Consider the following 20,707-nt stretch of genomic DNA (forward strand, 5'->3'; position numbering starts at 1 on the left):
CCTGCCAAGTCTTTCGCAGTAGGGTGTTCGATGATTTCTACGTATATTCCAGTTGAGTAATATGCAAGTCATTTTTCAAATTTGGCAAATTTGGACCATGATGCCAGCCCACGCAATGCCCAACGCTTGCGAATGGTGTCACGGGGTCGTTGGCGATCACTGCAATGCGGAGGGAATTGTGTTGGTTAATACACCTCGCAGTCATAACCAGGGCAGCCGCTGGATTTGAACCATAAACCTCTGCAACATGTGGCAAACGCACTACGGCTGGGCCACGTCACCGCCACGTTAACATAATGACCCATGAACGTTTTTTGAGTGGCTCCCAGACTTATGGCCCACCAAAAGAGATGGCTCACTGAGCCATACATTAGTTAGATGAGAGATATTCAAGGGGTTGGACATGAGAGAGATGTAGATTCGTGACCACATGTACAGAATGATGCCATAACGATCCTGCCCCTCCAATTAGCAGAGTTGGCTATGTTTTGTGCGAAAGAAGTTCAACATGTGTATGACATGATATTGTACATGTGCCGTGTGATGTCAAGTGGCCTGACAGCAAACACTAATTTCATGATGTGGCCCAACACTATATAGAGTTGACGAACTCTCCAGTATGAGAAGAGTGTAGCTCTTGAGTGCCATCTTTACTTTTGGTATGTGTGTTGCTAGCAACTGTGTCTGGAAGGCCTGTGTTTAAACCAACGTAAATAATGTTAGGTGTCATTGAATAGAGTAAGAGACGTAGATTACTATTGATCATGTCGCAATCATTGAAGAGAGTAATCCAGATTGTGTTGAATGCGTTTAACATTTTTGGGGTTTTTGTTTCCCGGCACCAGCTCCCGAGGAGTTCATGTACAACCCGGTAACGCGCAGCTACGGGGAGCCGCAGAAACGGCCCGAAGTGCTAAACTCCACCGTCGAATTCATCGCTCCCTCTGAGTACATGGTGAGTATGAGAGCAGTGTTGCGGAAGCTGGTAAGGTGGCTCGGCGACCAAACACCCATGCCAGACAGCTTATTACCTCCACGTGAGTGCAGTGAAGCAATTGATGATTGGCCCGATCACCACGAGTTGCACACAAAAGCCCTAAATATACTTACCTATGCACGTTAAACTTCATTTGAACCATACGTAGCCATTCGTGCTAATCGGTTTGATGAGGTATTTTCTACACTGTGTGGTTTGTGGGGGTTCATTGACCATACTTCACTGCTTATTGCGGGTTGCTGAAGGCTGGGAGCATATCCATTGAAACTTGGTACAGTATAAACATCGATTTTACTGCACCGCCCTGTGCTGCCAACGTAGCCCGGCAGGAGCATGCAAGCGCCTGTTGTGCATTCTGGTTATCCAACGCTGCTTAGCGTCCGAGATCTGGTGAGATTGAGCGCCCTTCTGGATGATTTAGTCACAGGCACACAGCTGGTGCGGTGATGGTTAATGCAGCCAAGACCAGCTATGAGGGGTATTAATTGGTCAAAAATGAACCATGTCTGCACGGCTAGAGAGAGAATTGTGGTCTATGGGTAGAATAAATCCATAGATTGAGATGGAGTATCATGTGGTGGCCCGCTCTGTGGCTCGGAGATTTGTCACTGCTGTTAGGGAAATCAGGACAGAATAGAATGTTTATTATAACTCATTCTCGTGGTATGATTTGTACAAGTGAGACATGATTTGGTTTGGTTTTTGTAATTTATTCTTTAATTAACGTTTCTTACTTTACGGGCTATTCGTTTAGAATAGTCGTGTTGAAATGATGTGGAAAAATTATATCAAAACAACATTTTATTATTTCGAAGCCTGCACATGCCTCTCTCATGAAATCTCATTAATTCTATAAACATTCTCCTATGTAAGCTACCGCAGAGCTATCACGATATTCAACGAAGCTGTTAGGAAGAGAGTGAAGGGCGTCATTAAAACTGAGTGGGCGTTTCTAAGAATGGATCACCCTGTACTTTCTAAAGTCACTTATAGACTGCTGATCTCATAATTGTTTCACCAAACTTGAGTTTAACTCTTTATAAGAATCACAAAATCAAGTTATTCCTTTGCCATTGAAGCGATACTTGGTTTCTAATGGCTCTTTAAATGCCAGCTTTATTCAGGAGTGTGTGTGGCGTAAGTGACTTCCACGAGTGAGAAGTTTCGTCGTGTTGCAAAGGGGCGCCACGGTGGCGAGATGTTAACGACCTTGCCTGGTATATAGGAGGTCGTGGGTTCAATGCTGACCCTGACGCCTGCTGTAACTCTCCATGGTTGCATGGTTTTTCCTTCCGATCCTCTGGTTTTTTCCTTCTTCATTTAGAATGAACATGCGTTTAGAGTATTTGGCTGCTCTAAATTTCCATGTGATGAGCCCATTTCATTGAGCTGCCATTTGTGATGGCCACGTCACTTCTGAATAAGTATAACCCGTAAAAACAAAGTTTTTCACTATAAATCCTTTATATGCGTGGCGGCTAGAGTCCTCTCGTCCTCTGGCTTGAGATGGCTGCCACCTATGGGTCAGATGATTGTCTGCCAGTATTAAGCAATTGGTAATTAAATATTTTTCCCTAAAAAGTGTAAAAATTTTGTAAAAAAAATTTCACGAAGTCTGTGTGCAAAATGTCAGCTCGATTGGATCACGGGAAGTGGGTTAAAAAACGACCGAAAGATTTGCACGGTCGTAAGCAAGCAAGCACGCAAGCAAGCAAGTGAACTTAATATAAAGGATTTAAAAAGAGGTCTATAGCCCAGTGGGCCTTACCTGGTAAAATAATTAGTTTGTTTCACCCCATCCGCGTGACGTCTCTCTCGCAGCTGCGGCCACCGCAGCCGGCCGTCTACCTGTTCCTCTTCGACGTATCGTATGGCGCCATCGACTCGGGATACCTTCCATGGTCTGCGAGTCTCTGCTTGAAAACCTGGACAGGTGAGGTTGGGCGGGGCGGTTCGTGATCCAATTGTGACCTTCATGCCCTGCCGGCTGAACACCAGACAATGTCATTAGTTATTGAGTGAAATTCGATATTTATGTACGTATATGCTCGTGAGATGTGCATCTAATTGTTGCGCATAAGTATCCGTTACAACTTCAGTGTGTGCAACCGTCGTATTTCGGGAAGCCGTTTTTACTGATTCGATTTTAAACAATTAAAAAAAGTCGATCAAATAACCCAACAGTTGTTGAATTATATTCTTTGGTTCTTTCAGTAAAATCACAGTAGATAGAAAATAAAATTAATAATAATTATTAAAAAACAAAAACTCACAACGTTTCGATTGCAACACAAGCGGTCGTCATCAGGCGGAGAGAAAAGGGGGGCAAGCCTCCAACTGCAACTGTTTATAAAGGCAGAAGGAGTGGGGGGCAAGAGCTGTGGAGCCAGCGCTGAGCGGCGAGTGGCACAGTCCAAGTGTGTTAGCAGCATGAGCGGGGCAGCCAATGCTAATGCAGGAGAAGACAAAGGGGGGAGAGAGAGGGGGCAGAGCTAGGGGGAGAGAGAGGGGGCAGAGACGGGAGAGAGAAGGGACAGAGATAGGGGGAGAGACAAGGGGGAGAGAGATGGGGCAGAGGTAGGGGGAGAGAAGGGGGGCCGAGATAGGGGGCAGAGATAGGGGAGAGAGATAGGGGGAGAGAGGGGGGTAGTGATAAGGGGAGAGAGAGGGGTAGAGATGGGGGGGGAGGGGTAGAGATAGGGGGGGAGAGAGGGGGGAGAGAGAGGGGAGAGAGATAGGAGGAGAGAGGGGGGGGCAGAGATAGGGGGCAGAGAGACAGCAGAGAGAGATAGGAGGAGAGAGGGCAGGGGGTAGAGATAGGGGGAGAGAGACGGGGGAGAGATAGGGGGAGAGATAGGGGGAGAGAGGAGGTAGAGATCGGCGACATTGCACCACACACCCACACTGCTGATGGTGGAGGTTAACAAGAAAACACAAATCAAGTCATGACCTAAAAGTGGTTGATGACATCTTGCCAATGATTGCTTAGTTTATAACCATCCTCTCGGTTGAAATTGTGTCTGTATATATGGATGGCTTCATGAACGAATCTTTGTTGATATCCAGTAGGCTTGCAAAGTACCATCGTCTTATACTCACGGACACGGTCTGAGACATGTCGCTTAGTTTCCCCAATGTGACTGCTGCCGCAGGTACAGCTTAGTTTGTAGACGCCGGGATATTGAATGTCAGGAATCTTGTCCTTCACAGATGGGATCAGATCACGAATTGTATATACTGTGTTAAATCGGACCTGAATCTTGTGTTCATGATTTTGGAAATATTTTTGGTTACCCCTGCTGTGTATGGCAAGGTGATGGTTTTGATTGGATCCTCAGATGGCTCCTTCCTCATGGTTGGAGTGATTGCTTTGCGGGTTGTTTAGTCAGAATATCCATTCGCCTTGAGTCCTAGATTTGAAGCTTTCATGACTGCATACTCTTAGTTCTTTCGGTAAAGTCACGTAGGTAAAAAATGAAATTAAAATTAATAAAAATAAAACAATGAGTCCTCAACTCGGTGCTCCTGGGTTTAGCGGAGGAGAATAAAATTGAGCTCATTGCCCCAACCAGGTGGGAACCACGAGCGGGAGCATGGGAGGGGAAGATGAGGGAAGAAGAACACACGCAGGGACGGGGGCCCGTGGGGGATCCATGTCTTTGTGATGTATATGTACATTGTGACCTGTGCGTACCATTGCAGGCTGCCTGGAGATTCCCGTACCAAGATCGGCTTCGTCACTTTTGACAGCAGCGTTCACTTCTACCAGATGCACGAGAGCCTCTCGCAGCCGCACATGCTGGTCGTTCCCGACATCGACGGTGAGTGTCCAGAATGGCCTCCCTGTTTCACCGTGGCGGTCGGTTGGCAGAAGGCGGGGGGGGGCGGGTGATCGTGTAGCTTGGGGAAGGCATGCTGGCGCTAGCCTGTGAATCCACCTTGTTGAAACATGGTGTGGTGGATCGTACAGATGTGTGAAACGCCCAAACCCACTCCGCCGTTCGGTGGAGGTTGACCGTGTGGCTCGGAGGTGCACTGATGATGCCATCCATGCCTGTGATCCACCACTCTGAAGCAACGGTTGGTAAAATCGAGCACATTTGTGAAACTCCAAAACTCACGCAACATCTCAGTGCAGGGCCTTAGTAAATAAGTAAGAACATTTGATAGTGCACACTCTTATGAGTCCAGTCCATCACGAATGCGCGTTGATCACATGTTGAAGTCAGGCTCTCTAAACCAACAACACCGTTTAGAGTCTGTTTTAGAACCGGCTCAGACTCAGGGACGGATCCCGAACACGAGCTTGGTAGCGTGTTCCAGGTCTTTGGGCCGGAGACCCCGAAACTGCGCTGGTCGTATCGCACGAGGTTTACACGTGGGTACAGCAGGTCGCCTCGGATCGTAGTCGGAGTCGATTTGGGTCTGTTGAAGCTGGCACGCACCGGAATAGATTGATGGAGACTGTTGAAGACGAGTCGGCATAATTTATGCGCAATCCTGTATTTAATAGGTAGCCAGTGCAGCTCATCACGTATCAAACTCGTGATAGGATCATATTTCTGTTCCATAACCGTCAGACGAGCTGTCGCATTTCACACCGACTGGAGTGGCCGCAGGTGAACAGCTGGCACAGCCGAAGATGTTGCTGCAGTAGTTCAAGCAGCTAATGATGAATGCGTGGATGAGCATCCTCAGTCTCCACAGTTAGAACACGACGGACTGTGCGCAGTTGTCGAAGCTGGTCGAAGCACTGTCCAGTCAGGCGCCTGCTGTGAGTGGCAAACAGTCTTCAGTCTTGATTGAGGCTATCCTCGATAATTAAATTATTATTTACCTGCATTATATATTGCCTGGGGTGGAGCGGTGGTTCAGTAGTTTGGTGCACTCCTGCTATGGACCCGGCAACCTGAGTTTGATTTTTGGCCACAGCTCATATCAGCAAATATTGGAGTGATATCTGAACTGGTCTTGTGTATCCCCTTTCTTACCAACCTGCACACTATGGTCAGACAACCTCGATGACCAACACAGGATGGAGAAATCCCCATCCAGCAGTAGATTCACAAAAGCGCTGTATATACACAAACAATGTGAACGGAATTGAGTGGGGGATAATGAAAACCACAACACATTTTCAATGTAATCTTTTGCCTTTATTTTGTTTCTCTGCAATAGATGTGTTCATCCCAACATCAGAACATCTGCTTGTCAATCTGCAGGACAAGAAGGAGGTAATGTGCTAAAACAAACCACGTACCGTCACGCCGTGTGTAACCACGATGCCCCACCGGCCCCACGTGTGTGGTCATCGCGTGTCATAGCAACAACAGTCGCAATGAGTGGCGGTAACGTTGACACAGAACTTGTCAGGCTACGTACACTTTGAGGCCATTTGAAGTCTCGAAGTCTCACTGGCAGGAGATCACGGGACAGACCAAGTTGTCATGGGTTAACTGGCTGAGATATCCGGCATTATGCACCACCTGTACTCTCTGCTATGCTTCCTTGCTGTGCTTTAGCTGCCATCCTTCCATTTATTTTACCTCGGAAAAGCGCGAGTTGACTGTAAATGGATGGGAGTACGAATATTACGATAACGATGATGGTGTATGTACGTATGTTAAACTTCTTTTGCATAGTACGTAGCCAACCTTGCTCATTGGAGGTGCGTGAAAGGACAACAAACTAAATACAAAAAGCAATTCTAGAGAAATTAGTTTTCAGATTAATGACGATGATGATTTTGGTACGACACAGGATTATGACAATGCATAGTATGATGATGGATGGAATCATAATTAATATGAAAGTAACGCACCATTCAATAATCCCCGAGATGTTGATGATGACGACGAAGTGGACTGACGAGACTCGTCGTGCGTGGGGCAGCTGGTGCGGGAGCTGGTGCGAGCGCTGCCCGAGCGGTTCCGGCGCACGCACGAGACGCGCAGCGCACTGGGGCCCGCGCTGCAGGCCGCGCACAAGCTCGTGGCGCCGACGGGCGGGCGCGTCACCGTCTTCCAAACGCAGCTGCCCAACCTGGGCCACGGCGCCCTGCAGTCGCGCGAGGACCCCAACGTGCGCGCCAGCACCAAGGCGAGGGAGCGCCGTGCACGCCCGCGGTCGCTTGCGTCACGGACCCAGTCGCATCGTCACTTCACTTATGCTTGGAGTTTGCGTTTTCTCAGTTGGGCAGTGGTCGGTGTTACAACACTTCAATAACACCGCTTTGAAAGAAGTAATACTCTATTTATTAGGGGCGCCACGGTGGCGAGATGTTCAATAGTTAGTCTGGCATACGGGAGGTCATGGGTTCGAATCTGACCCTGATGCCTGTATATTTGGAGTTTGCATGTTCTCTTTCCTTGGTTGCTTGGATTTTTATCCCGGTCCTCTGGTTTTTCCCTCTACATTTAGAAACATGCATTTAGAGTATTTGGCTGTTATACAATTCCATGTGATAAACCACTTCATTGAGTTATCTTTTGTGGCCACGTAATATCTGAAAAAGAGCGATATAGCTCAGTGGGCCTTACCTGGTAGTATAAAAAGTTTAGTTTAGTCTAACCGCGTGGCGCTTTAAAAAATATTGTAATCAGTTCTCCTAAGTATATTATCCTGATCGTACACCTTCATCAAAAACGACAGGCAGTGATTTTTTTCTGTAAGTAAATGCCATTACGTGTTTTCGTCTTGGCCTAATTTGAATATTTGACACAGAAAGCTAATATAGAATTGCGTCCATGAGAGCAGAAGTTGTTCATAAGGTGGGCTTCAGCCCAGAAAGCTCCCTTATGCATTTCTCATTTCGTAAAGCTGCATTTGTTTAATGATGCTGGTATTTTTCAGCTGGTGCTGTTAATTTTGAATTATTTCGTCTCGCCTACACAGTCCAACTTGTCTTGATTTTACCCTTCAATCAAGCGAACAGTCTTTATTTTTTGTGCCAATATCGATCTCAGTAAAGTAGCCATCGGTGCACATCACAACAGAATGGTAACGGTACAAGGGGCATGGAACAACAGGAACGAAAAAAGCAACCCATCTCAATCTCAGCGGGTAACACCGACCAAGCAAAGTATATTTAAACCGCGTGCAAAATAAAGTGCAACTTTGCGCAACGAATGCCATAAGAAAGTTTAAGTAGTAAATACAAATAAATAAAAGAAAAGTAAAGAGACAGTTTTTTTTAATGTTGTACTAGTATTGTCTTTCCATCCGAACGAAAACAAAAACCCTACGTGGATATGATCACCCGGATTATTGGAAAGTCAAACCCATCGTTTAGAAACCACTGCTCTGAGATATATTTCCCAGTGTGGGGTTTGCGAACCAACAGCGGGGTCACGAACAGTCTGCTGGTAGCACTCACCGGACCTCTTTGAAGTGAATCCAGCCAGATCTGATATCAAGTAATTTGGGGGTAATGTCGGTCCTGAATTAATTGAACCATTACCAATGTAACGGTGTGTTAATGCAACTTTCAATGCTCGGCTACATCGGCCACCGTGGTTGCCTTTTTGGGGCAGCAGAGCCTCTGTAATTTCGCTCGGTGAGCGCCAAATGGGCACCCAACCAGAGTTACATTCCCTGGGACAGATCCGTTTTCCACATTGAGTAGAGAATGAGGTCTATGCAATGTTTTTTTTGTATCAAATTCTAGCCTTGACACAAATTAAGATGGATTCCTACTTAAAGGATTAGCTTTTGAGTAACCTTTGTCTCCCCATAGAAATTTTAAAATTCCTTCCCCTTTAAAATAGAAAAAAAATCAATTTTCTCGTTTCATTTTAACGGAGGGCAATAAGGAATGCTTGAGCGCCATGCGCTCGCAATTTGACGCGAGCATTCATCAGGCATTATAAAACCCGGGACGTTTCCTCAAAGACTTCGAGTGGGCTTTGTCAGGAGCTGATGAGACTATGAGGCAGGATATGGAGTAGAAGTAGATTGCATTCCTCAAATTCAATTTCTACCATTATCTGCAGTAATGAAAATACTTGCCTTTCAATCGAATGTGTGTTAATTCTTAACAGTATTTGCATTTAAATTTAACCTTCGCATTTCTCCAGTTACGGTCATCTTAGATCATCTTGCCATACATTTTCCGCGGGTGCAAGTGAATCAATCCACAGGTGAGCCCAGGCATGGTGGACGTCCGCCTATATTCCGGCATTTAGGAGGCTAGGCGTTGGTGTGTCACGCCAGTTTTTCAGATTGACTACGTCGGCTTTCACCATCAATATTCATACGAGAGGTCATTTTTTTGGGGTTAGATTGCGCAAGTACAATTCTGGCAAAATCGCCCAATGATGCTGGATGTAATTACCAGCAAAACGTCACAGTACTAAAATTGTGAACATTGTGGATTTACTCTCCAATCCTCCGATGGGCTGAAGTTAGTAACTACGTGGCATGTTTTGCTTACGTGACAAAGCGATTTGTGAGACTTTACAACTGTGTGGGTTCTCCAAAGGGGCGAGGGGGTTGTGAAGCCGTCTGTGGATCTTGGTTTTCTCCCAAGTGCAAAATACATGTTGAAGTTCCAGTTGCCCAAATACGACAATGAAGGATATTTGAAAAAGAAATGTGTTAAAACAATCCTGGATAAATATGTGATATTGTACGACCAGGTTTGGTTCCAAGTGCACTGTTCCCTTTCTCTTCCCCTTTAGTGAAATTAATTGTCTGCGGTAATATTGTTGTATGAATGCTCATGCTGGGATACAGCGTAGGAATGCATTCACATCTTTAACATCATCGTCGTTGCATGGAATATCAGCCTAAATGCAACCTACACAGGAAGGCTGCCCTCTTTTAATGTTACGAGCAATGCATACAAGGCTGATATAAAAAAAAAACATTAATTTACTGCGGGTCTATTCTAAGTCTACACAGAAATGACATTAAGCATGCATAGCCGCCCACTTCCTCAAGGTTGATGATTGAACGCATATTGATTGCAGAATGTGCAGCACTTGCGACCTGGAACGGATTTCTACAAGAAGCTGGCCCTGGACTGCTCCGGTCATCAGATTGCTGTGGACCTTTTCCTGCTCAGTGGACAGTATGCAGACCTGGCTACCTTAGGTAAATGTTCACTTAGAGCTCCGTCTAGAGCTCCTCCAGTTGGCTATGTACGGTGTGAAAGAAGTTCAAAGTACGTACATGGTAGGTCCTTCCACCAGCAGTGACATGAGCAAGCAATTGAAGAGCTGTAGCTTAACTTTTTCTTAAACGATATATGTGGATCACAAATGTATACTTACAGCTCTCCTGAGAACACTGCTGGATAAGGACCCTCCCAAAACCTGTGTGTTGTCGTGGGGATTATGTAACCGTACTTAACCGTGCCTATCAGTGCAGGTTGAAGGCAGTGCACCTATAGATGGGAGCATGGAAGTGCAGCACAGAAATGGATTTGACCGCACTGCTGTCCACAACGTAGCCCCACATCAGCCTGATACGGCCTTTGTTATTTTGCACGTTGGTCGCCCATCCAAGCACGATTCAGACCTGAATCTACTTCTGAGTTCTGACAAGATCGCATACATATAAGAATAGTTTCAAAGACAATGCATAAATTACCAGAGCATATTTTTGTTTGTATGTTCACCACAAGTATGTGTGGATAATGCACACAGGATTCCTTGCAAAAGGTTTCCGTTTGGTGTTTTAACATTTTAACTCCTGTTTTATTGCCAGAAAGGGTACAACCTATTCCAAAATTTTGATACTGGCAAGAAAGATCACATACGTTTCAAGCGTGTGGCTATGAACCATTTAATGGTTGACACAATGCAAATAGAAAAACAAATCTTGAATTGCCGACTGAGGCAGCGGCATATCCCAGCCTGCCTGATGCTCATTGTCAATCTTTGTCGGTATGAGAAAAGAATGAAAAATCATGGTTTAATGCCTTTCAAGAGCGCCACTATAGCACCCTCTAGTGATGTCAGCCGCAGTGTCACTGCAGTGACCTACACTATGAACCACGGTGCATTCTGGGAACTATAACAAACGTTACTCCGTATCGATGCTCCGTTCATTATAAATCTAATAGAGGTTTTTGCATTGGACAACTTCAAACCCGTAATGGCTGGGGCCAATTGCATGGGCTTTCAGAGGCGAATATGCATTTTATAATTAGTATAAGTGTCTGCGGCATTTTGTCAATCCACTACTGGATGAATGCCTCCCAACGCCATCTCAGTGATGGGGGTTGTTTGACCATACTTCACCAAACTTGTCAGTGCGTGACTGTGAACCGGGAGCCACGACCAATTGTGGTTGCGAATCTTAACTCGTGTCGCCATGTCCGTAGTAGAGCGTAATGGCTCTGTGCACTTTAATTGTCGTGAGGATGATCCAATATGAACGTAGTATTACGTCGTGTTGCTATTGAAAACTGGCCAAATCGATCAAATGGTCGTCCAAAACTGAGACTGCTGGTGGACGAGCTTCCATTAGAGGGAGGTGTAGAGCACTTATACTGACTCAGCGATGCTATAAGCATAGCAATTTTTAGTTTACCCGGTAAGGCCCACTGAGCTATACTCCTCTTTTTCAGAACCGACCTGGCCAGAGATGATAGCTCAATGAAGTGGCTTATCACGTGGGAATGTATAGCAGCCAAAGAATCTAAATGCATATTGATTCTAACTGTTGAGGGCAAAACCAGAGTACCCTGAGAAAAATGTACACGACCACGGGGAGAACATGCAAATTTCAAATATACAGGGGTTGGGATTGAACCTAGGGCCTCCTGCATACCAGGCGAGGTTGTTAACATCTCCCCACTGTGGCGCCCCGTCACAGGGCGCCTGGCGGGGTTTAGCCTGTTGCATCGCTGTGAATCAACGTTGATCCTGTAAAGGAAGTGTGGCACCCAGTTGTTGTTGCTTGATTTGCGTCTCAGCCTCCTACGGTGATTTATCTGTGCCACGTGTGTGCCACGTGTGTGCAGCGTGCGTCTCGAGGTACTCGTCGGGCACGGTGTACTTCTACCCGTCGTTCCACCGCGTGCACACGCCTGTGCAGGTGGAGCGGCTGGAGAAGGACCTGCAGCGGTACCTCACGCGCAAGATCGGCTTCGAGGCCGTCATGAGGATACGCTGCAGCAAAGGTCGGTCTGCGTCGGCGCTCCCACAGCCCCGGTGGTGGAAGCCCCACGGCATTTCGAGCGGTGGTCTCAAAATATCTGGCCAATTTTGTGGTGGGAAGCCCACGGAATAAATTTAGGCAATTTCCAGCACGCGATGTATAAAGAAAGGCAAATAAACACCATACAAGCCAATTCGAGAATGCACAGGTCCAATGCTGGAGTGTTTATCGTGCAATGCAGCACCAAACTGGGACCGCCTGGCGCGTGACAGCGTGGAGATGCTGATAACAAGTCCGCATTGTTTTGAACGCTGCTCACGCCCTGAGCTTCAGGAATGTGGTTTTCAATTATTTGCTGATCACGCTACCGGGCATCTGACCAGCATCTGTTCAATGCGCCATATTTATAGGTTAATCGCAGACGGATAAATCAAAACCAGTCTTGAATTTGTCTGATTCAAGTCTACTTTTTTCGTGGAATATTTCTCACCCGTGTGGGGTCTGCCTTGACTGTTTTCTCCACTCATGCCTATCCTGGACCATCTGCAAGCTGCTGCTTAAAAAAAAAAAATTGTCCAGAAGTCTCATTGTCCGAGGGACGCGTGTGTTATTTAATTTTGGCGGTGAAAGCCTCTGGCCTGCGCATTGTCCGTGATTATAAACGTTTCGTTCCGTCTGTCGGGCGGTGACGGCTCAGGGGTGTCTATCCACACGTTCCACGGGAACTTCTTCGTGCGCTCCACCGACCTCCTGTCGCTGCCCAACGTGAACCCGGATGCCGGCTTCGCCGTACAGATGTCCATCGACGAGACCCTGACGGACACGACGCTCTGCTCCTTCCAGGCCGCGCTGCTCTACACATCCAGCAAAGGTGGGGCGGCGGTGGTGGGTGGGGAGGCGGCAGGGGCAGCAGGGGCGCGACGCGCTGACTCGCGTGCACGGACAGTCAGATGCAGCGCCCATATCCCATGACGTGGTTATCACGCTGCCCTATTAACCCAGAGACCTGCGTTTGATCCCCGGCCTTGGTTAACATCGGAGGCGAGCGATACCTGAACGGGTCCTCGGCACCCGATTCAATATACAGCGCCGACCCTCGTGGAAAAGTATGGTCGTACAACTCCATTGAGACACATGGTGTCGACAGCTATTTATCCAGGAATAGATTCACAAAGGGCTGTTTATTCATTTTTGTTTGAACTGCTTTAACATGGATCGCTGGCAGAAGAAGGTTATCCTATCGTACCCGTCCTGCGTTGACAATAACATCTGTATTGTGTTTAATGTCCTCGTGACTGTGGTGTGTGATTGTTTAGGCGATCGTCGAATCCGGGTGCACACGCTGTGCCTGCCTGTAGTGAACACTCTGGCCGAGATCTACCACGGAGCAGACGTGCAGGCCATCACGGGCCTGCTCGCCACCATGGGTGAGTCTAGATGATCCCCTACCCCCTGCAGGATTGGTAACAGCATTGTGGGGGCTGAACTCTTCGATGTGGTCGAGCAAGTGATGCCATTTGGCTGTACTCTATGCTGTTTGGTTCTTTCGGTAAAATCACGTAGGCAGAAAATAATAGATCACGATGTTTCGATCGCAACACAAGCGACCGTCATCGGGTGAGACAATCACAGCAAGGAAACTGCTGGAAAGCCTTTCACTGTCCTGCAATGCGATGCGTACGAGTGATGTTGGTTGCGGAAGGCCGAGAGGCCACTGCGTAGGTCTTTTTGCGGTTGTGCTGCTTAGCACTTGATGTGTTTCCGGGTTGTGATCATGCGTTCGGGCAGAATAATATACTTGCTGGGAGTTCTTTAGGAATTTAAACAGAAGTTTTCAGGCATGTAAAAGTTTCCCATCAAAGTCATTTCCGATGACCAAATTACCCAGATTGTATCGGACATGTTGAATGTCGGTATAACACGTGGGAGAGCGGTAGCCCAGTGGCTAGCCCAGGAGTCTGCATCCAAAATTATTTTTTTCGAATTCGGTGAAAAACTCAATATTTGAAGAGCCGTGATTCATGTGAATAGAAAAACGGGGGTCCTCAATAAATAACGCCACGGTGCAGTCCTTCAAGAGCCACAGGCTGCCGACCTCTTGGCTAGCCATTTCCGCACCCGAGGCGTGGAGAATCTCGGCGCGGGCGTCAACTCCTGCGTGCGTTTCTTTTTTTAAACGTCGCCGCCTCCGGGCGCTCCCTCTTTCCCCCGGTCGCCACTGCCGCCGCGGGCTGCAGCGGTGGAGCGGTCGGTGACGTCCAGCCTGCCCGACGCGCGAGACGCCCTGGTGAACGCCGTGGCCGACTCCCTGTCCGGCTTCCGCTCCACAGTCTCCAACCTGCAGCAGGGCGGCCTCGTCTCGCCGCGCTCGCTCAGCCTGCTGCCGCTCTACGTGCACGCCCTGCTCAAACACGTGGGCCGCCACCTCGCACCGGCACGCAACGCTGTGGGCCCTGGGGCGAAATCGGGTCATTTCGTTCGTTTGGATAGGCCAGAGGGGGGGGTCCTTTGTTGTTGATCTGTGATGTCCTCCGTGTATGACCTAGCCCCGAGTGTCGTTGATTGTAGCAGGTGAGGAGTCATCACCGATTTAGATGGATTCGGGATAGGCAAGCGTGACGTGTGACATCGTCATACGACATCATATGCCGTGCGCCCGCCTCCCCTCCCGATAACATGATATTCCACGTCCCGTCATCTCCTTGTGCAGCTAGAAATGTAACATCACTGCTAATTAAATACTTCCGAGGACAAAATGCCCGTTAGAATGTTTTTCTAGCAGCGTCATAACCAAAAGCGTCCTGCACAGTGTTCTTCAGCGCCAGTATGCGAAGTGGTTTCCAAGCTGGAACTGAAAGGCCTCTGGAGCATGCTGGGCTCTCGTGGCTCCCGCGTGGCTCCCGCGTGGCTCCCGCGTGGCTCCCGCGTGGCGCCGCTCACCGCTGCCCCACGACCTCCGGTTGCCCACAGACGGCGTTCCGGCTCGGCACGAGCACGCGCCTGGACGAGCGGGTGTTCGCCATGTGCCAGATGAAGAGCCAGCCGCTCGTGCACCTCATGCCTATGATCCACCCACACCTGTACCGCATCGACAACCTCATGCAGCAGGTGGGGACATCGCGCACGCACGCCTCACGTGCGAGTCCGGGTTCACGGACGGGAGCTGTCGGATCGTAGGGCAGTGTTGTAGTATTTTATATTGCGAGGCTGCCAGGTTTTTGTTTGAGTTATTTTCTCCCAATTCTATTCTAACAGTGTTGTGAGTGCAATGTGAAGAAATGTCCATTGGGAGCGTCATAAGATGCAGAAATGTTGCCTCGTCTGTGAGAATGGTCCCTTGAAGATAATGTTACAGAACTACATCTGAGGGCCCTTTGAATTGCTCTTCTTGTCACAAGGTGGTGCCTTTTACATGCTCGGCTATAATTGTGTTCATCACTTCGCATTCATGACGAACACGTTTTGGTTCTCAGAGCTGTAATGCACTGACTTAACTTAAACAAATTGAACAGAAAGGAGGTTGCCACCATCACCTTAATGCATTGGCAAATCCAGTTTAATCATGAATGCCCAATGCCGATTTAAATCGAGAATCTCACTGGTGTCAGCTTAGGGCTCTGACCAGGCATTAACCGAAAGAGCCGCCCGGCCATCCCCCGTCGGAGGAAGTCAGCGGTGATCATCCCATGGAGAGGGCTGGCACCATGCCATGAAAATGTGGAATGTTCATCACTGACTGACAGCCAGCCAACAGAGATGAGAGTCACTCTATGTTTATTTGAGCGGCTAAACAATTTAACTTTATTTTCATGGTTTGTGGCAGGTTGGAGTCAACTTTTCATTGGTGCAGTTCATAGAGTGTTGGAGCATTGTGGCGAATATTTGGTGGAGCAGTATTTAAGAGCACAGGAAGCCAAGACAAGAGTGTAGAACTTAGCTTTAACAGTTTCTGTGATAGTCGTATTGCGATGTTCATTCACGTAGCGATGAGTGAGAACGGCAGCTTTAATACCCAAACGGGCGCAATATTTAACGTTTGCAATACAAAATAGTTCTTGTTTTCGACGATAAGTCTTGCGTCCTGGAATTTCATTGACGTGGTTGCTTTGTATGTGCACAATCTGCGGAGTGACAGTCGGGTTCTCCACGTTTTTCACTTCAGGTGACCATGAATATCAACGACAAGAGCGTCCCACAGCCTCCCATCCTCCAGCTGTCGTCTGAGCACCTCAACACGGACGGGGCCTTCCTCCTGGACTGCGGCAGCGTAAGGAGCGCGTCTAGAGCTGGGAATCTCCGAATATTTAAGCCGTCGATTACTCTTACCGATGATCGGTTTGATTACTCGACTAATCGTAAAACATGACTGGAGATGGAGAGGGAACACAAAAGTCTCCCCTCTGTTACTTTACGTCTGTCGCTGGACGGGAAGTGATATGGGGCAAGGTTTGGTGACATCACAGTCATTGGTCGTGTCACGCTGGGCCCGTCTTGTTGGGGTGGCCTTAGAACTTAAACGGACCCAAGTAATCGACCCCAATCAAGTAGACGGTTTCAACTTTTAGTTGATTCATTGACTCAATTTTACCAGCTCCCAAAGCCGCGGTGAAAATCGCATGCTGTCTTAGCATCATGTGGCCTTGAGAGAGTGAGTGAATTCTTTGTTGTGTTTTTGTGTTTCCCAGTTTTACTATAATTGCGCTATCAGCATCGTGTCGTGAGACAGAGCATCCATTATGGAATGCCCAGAGGGCAGTGCAACAGCCTCATGCGAAAGAGAACGACCCGCAGAAGCGGATATAGTATCAACACTGCTTCTGAAATTCCTTGAAGTGACCTCTTTCATTTAACCACACACTTGGGGGCAGCACTTTCTCATGCGCCGTGCTATTGAGAACTGTTGGATGGCAGTCAAACCAATATTGTCAGTTTACTATAATATGTCTTTAAATATATATAGGGTGGCCCAAAATCCAGGGCACAGAGGTAAAATATTTATTTTAACAAATCACAAAGGGTTATGGCATTTATTTTAACGTTTTTCGAACTGACTTGCATTAATATTCATTTTTGTTTGTATGAATTCCCTTTTGAATAGAATTTAGGACTTTTTCAAGAATCCAGGTGTAAGTGTAATCTTGAACATTTATCATTTATGTTTTATCTCAATTCATTCAGAGTTCTCAGGTGAGGCTTGTAAATGATTATAGGTGACCCCCAGGAAAAAATATATTAATAACAGCTAGCTACAATATTTACGTAATGAATAGACAATTGAAACATTTTAATGCCAGTGTTAATAAAAGTTAAATAACCCTTTGTGTCCTGACTTTTGGACCGCCCTGGAGATACAGAAAGACAAAGATCCCCCGTGTAGCCTTAACAAACAGTTGGGGCAAGTGCTGTTAGCGAGCACTTACGAATGCCGGCACGGCACACGAGAGGGGGTGAGTGGCCTGCACCACGCCCGACCGCCTTTGTCTCCCCAGTGGCGATGCTTACACACCGCCCCAGGTACTAATTTGAGGCCTAGTCGACCTAGGGGAGGCCTAGGACCGGTTCAGATATTCGCCACTGGTGTTGGCCGTGAGCGGGAATCGAACACGGGTCACCGGATTCGTAGCGCAGCGTAGCGCTAACCGCTACGTGACCACTCCCCATTGTATAGGCACACACACACACACACTTGGTGCTTGTGTGTGTTTTAAGTTGCACCTTCAGAGTAACATACCAGGTGAATATGGGGATTTTCTAGAAGTGGCATCACCGCATGCTGTGGACATTGGCAAAGTGCTTTTATTCATTCCCACAGCAGGATACCATCCTCAAATGGAGGTGTAGGGGTGTTTTAGAGTTACCTTGCTGTTTTGATTGCAAAGAATAAAAAAAAACTATTTTATTTACCAGGTAAGACCTACTGAGCTGTATCGCTCTTTTTCAGAAGCGACCTAAGCCAGAAATTATAGCCCAACGCAGCGGATTATCACGTGGAAATGTATAGCAGCCAAACACATTAAACTCATGCTTTATAAATGTGGAGGGAAACACCAGAGGACCCAGATGAAAAATCCACGCGACCACGGCGGGGGGGAAGAGAGAGAGAGAGAACACGCAAACTCCGAATATACAGGAGGCGTCAGGGTCGTGATTGAGCCTTGCCAATGAAAATATGCCGGAGGGGGGGTAGTGTCACTGAGAGTCCATAACCAACATGTTGCTGCGCTGCGCCGCGCCGATGCTGGGATATTACACAAACAAGCCTCGGGAGAAGCCCCGGGGGGGAATGTTGCATTTGCAGGTGTTTGCTGCTGGCACCGTTGAATGAATGCGCGGGGTTGTTTCGACGTGCAAGGCAGTGGGAAAATGGCTTTAGAAGCCGTAGTTGTACCAAGGCCCACCTTCCACCCTCCATACTCTTGGCCAAATAGCAGTCTGGGAAGGAGTCGGGCACTGGAACTTGTAATGTGGTACTTTCACTCTACTTGTCCTGCAATGAGTATTGCCAGGTGTGACCTCATATTCTCGGTTTATGCACCAAAACGTCGATGTAGAGCTTCGGGACCCGTTACCAGTTCCTAAGGGGTCGAGTGGTGGCGCGGTGGTATAAGTGCACTTGCTCTACAAACCTGGTGGCCTGTGTTCGATTTGCAGCTTGGGCTAAAATTAGTGATGGGTGATAATTGAACCAGTTCTGCGTCTCCCCCGACCTCTTTCACTTGTATGGACCAGAGTGGTCAAACATGGAGAGACCTTCATCCAGCAGTGCTTTGACAAAGGACTGTATAATTACCAATTACTACAACAGCAAATTATAAAACCGATTTCAGCATTGTAGTATGTTTATCAGTTATCATATTCTGTTTGGTGTTTAAATAGATTTCCTAGTGAACAATATATTTATATTAGCATGTGCTGGCAGGCCACACGACATCTTACATCATATGTATGGACATGATGACATCACATGGCATCATGACGTCAATAGCTCTACATGTGGCTACTGATATTGTCTTCAGGTATATTGTCTTCCCCTTGTACATCTTGCGTTCATCTCACCAGTCTGTATCCCTTGTCTGCAGCTCTCTCATCTTTGTCTATCTCCCATTCATCTCAATAATATGTGTCTCGCTGGGTCCCAGCGAGCCATGTTTCTTGACAGGCCATAGTTTTGTTGGGTCCACTCCAAGAAGCTTCGTAGGCCGTATCTGGCCAGTGGGCCATCAGTGGGAGAACTCTGCACAAAATGAATGAATGGAACAGCGAACGCATTGGATCTCTTCTTCTTGGTTCTTTCGGTAAAGTCACGTAGAAGGGAAGTAATAAAATAATAAAAATAAAACATAATAAAACAATTCTGTTTTATTAAAACAATTCTGTTTTATTATGTTTTATTTTTATTATTTTATTACTTCCCTTCTACGTGACTTTACCGAAAGAACCAAGAAGATGAATCCCTGCAGTCACGAAAGCTTTAAATCGAAGCATTGGATCTCATTTCCCTCATCCATAGGTGCTGTACATTTGGGTCGGGAGGAACTGCAGCAACCGATTCATCAAGGACGTCCTTGGTTTTCCCAACTACATCTCCATTCCGAACACAATGGTAAGATTCATTCCCGCTGCTTCAAGTGACGTTTTTCTCGAGCTTGCGCCACACATGGCCATGCACCAGTGGCAGTGTGCGTAGGCCACGCTGTTGTGTGCCATGCTGGCTCCAAGTCGATGCTCTCTGTGTAAGAATAGATGTTTGTCTTTGCGCACATGTGTCTGTGTGTGGTTTGGGGAGTGGTAACGTAGTTGTTCATTAACTTTGCTATGAACCTCGTCAACTGAGTTTGATTCCTGGCCACAGCTGATGTTAGTGGCGAATATCTTGAGCCGGTCTGGGGCTCTCCTCTAAGTGGACTTGGCATTAAATGTGTACCTTGTGCGGTATGTACACATTATCACTGGGAAGACGAGGCTGTCTAGGCATGGTGGTCATACCACCTCAAGCACTGTGCTGGCCTCCACAGGTGCTCACCCACAGCACTTACCCCAACTATTTATAAAGGCTACATGGGGGGTGTTTTGTATTTGTGCGTGTGTGCGAGCACACGTCTTGGTGTTTGATGTGTGCGATCTTGAGAGGCCACTTCTGTGCAGTGCCCTGATTTCACGGTGCAATGGTGCGGTGAAGCAGAGTCCCTGGCGATGCGTTCTTTTCGCAGGTCGATTTGCCCGAACTGGACAACACCACGTCGGAGAGAACGAGAGACTTCTTGTCGTGGATTCGAGAGCCAAGGCCCTTCCATTCCACGCAGCACATCATCAAGTATGCTCCCCACCAAAGACGCATCGCTCCTGATCGCTAGGCTGATTTGCAGAGGCGTTTTAAAAGCCACTTACGATATTCTTTGTTCTTTCGGTAAAGTCACGTAGAAGGGAAATAATAAAAAGAACCAAGAATATCGTAAGCGGCTTTTACAATGCCTCTTTACCGAAAGAACCAAGAATACAGATCCCTGCAGTCACGAAAGCTTTAAATAAAAATTTAGCCGCTTACGATGTTTATAAAATAAAATCGTCACATTTATTGCATCGTGCAAGTTGAATGGGGACCCG

At 47.3% G+C, this 20,707-nt stretch overlaps 1 protein-coding gene across 1 annotated transcript in view; it reads left to right on the forward strand.

The window, feature by feature from the left end:
- Positions 1 to 20,707, forward strand: part of SEC24B (SEC24 homolog B, COPII coat complex component) — a 40,114-nt gene that overhangs the window by 13,225 nt on the left and 6,182 nt on the right. The window contains 15 exon segments of the mRNA XM_061571066.1: positions 846 to 955; positions 2,819 to 2,888; positions 2,891 to 2,930; positions 4,700 to 4,818; positions 6,176 to 6,231; positions 6,890 to 7,096; positions 9,967 to 10,090; positions 11,967 to 12,125; positions 12,801 to 12,974; positions 13,420 to 13,530; positions 14,341 to 14,516; positions 15,074 to 15,211; positions 16,266 to 16,370; positions 19,614 to 19,706; positions 20,314 to 20,417. Coding sequence (XP_061427050.1) covers positions 846 to 955; positions 2,819 to 2,888; positions 2,891 to 2,930; positions 4,700 to 4,818; positions 6,176 to 6,231; positions 6,890 to 7,096; positions 9,967 to 10,090; positions 11,967 to 12,125; positions 12,801 to 12,974; positions 13,420 to 13,530; positions 14,341 to 14,516; positions 15,074 to 15,211; positions 16,266 to 16,370; positions 19,614 to 19,706; positions 20,314 to 20,417 — 1,786 coding nt within the window.

This window comes from Lethenteron reissneri, chromosome 47, assembly GCF_015708825.2.
Source record: "Lethenteron reissneri isolate LAM-NWPU_2019-01 chromosome 47, ASM1570882v1, whole genome shotgun sequence".
Lineage (NCBI taxonomy): Eukaryota > Metazoa > Chordata > Hyperoartia > Petromyzontiformes > Petromyzontidae > Lethenteron > Lethenteron reissneri.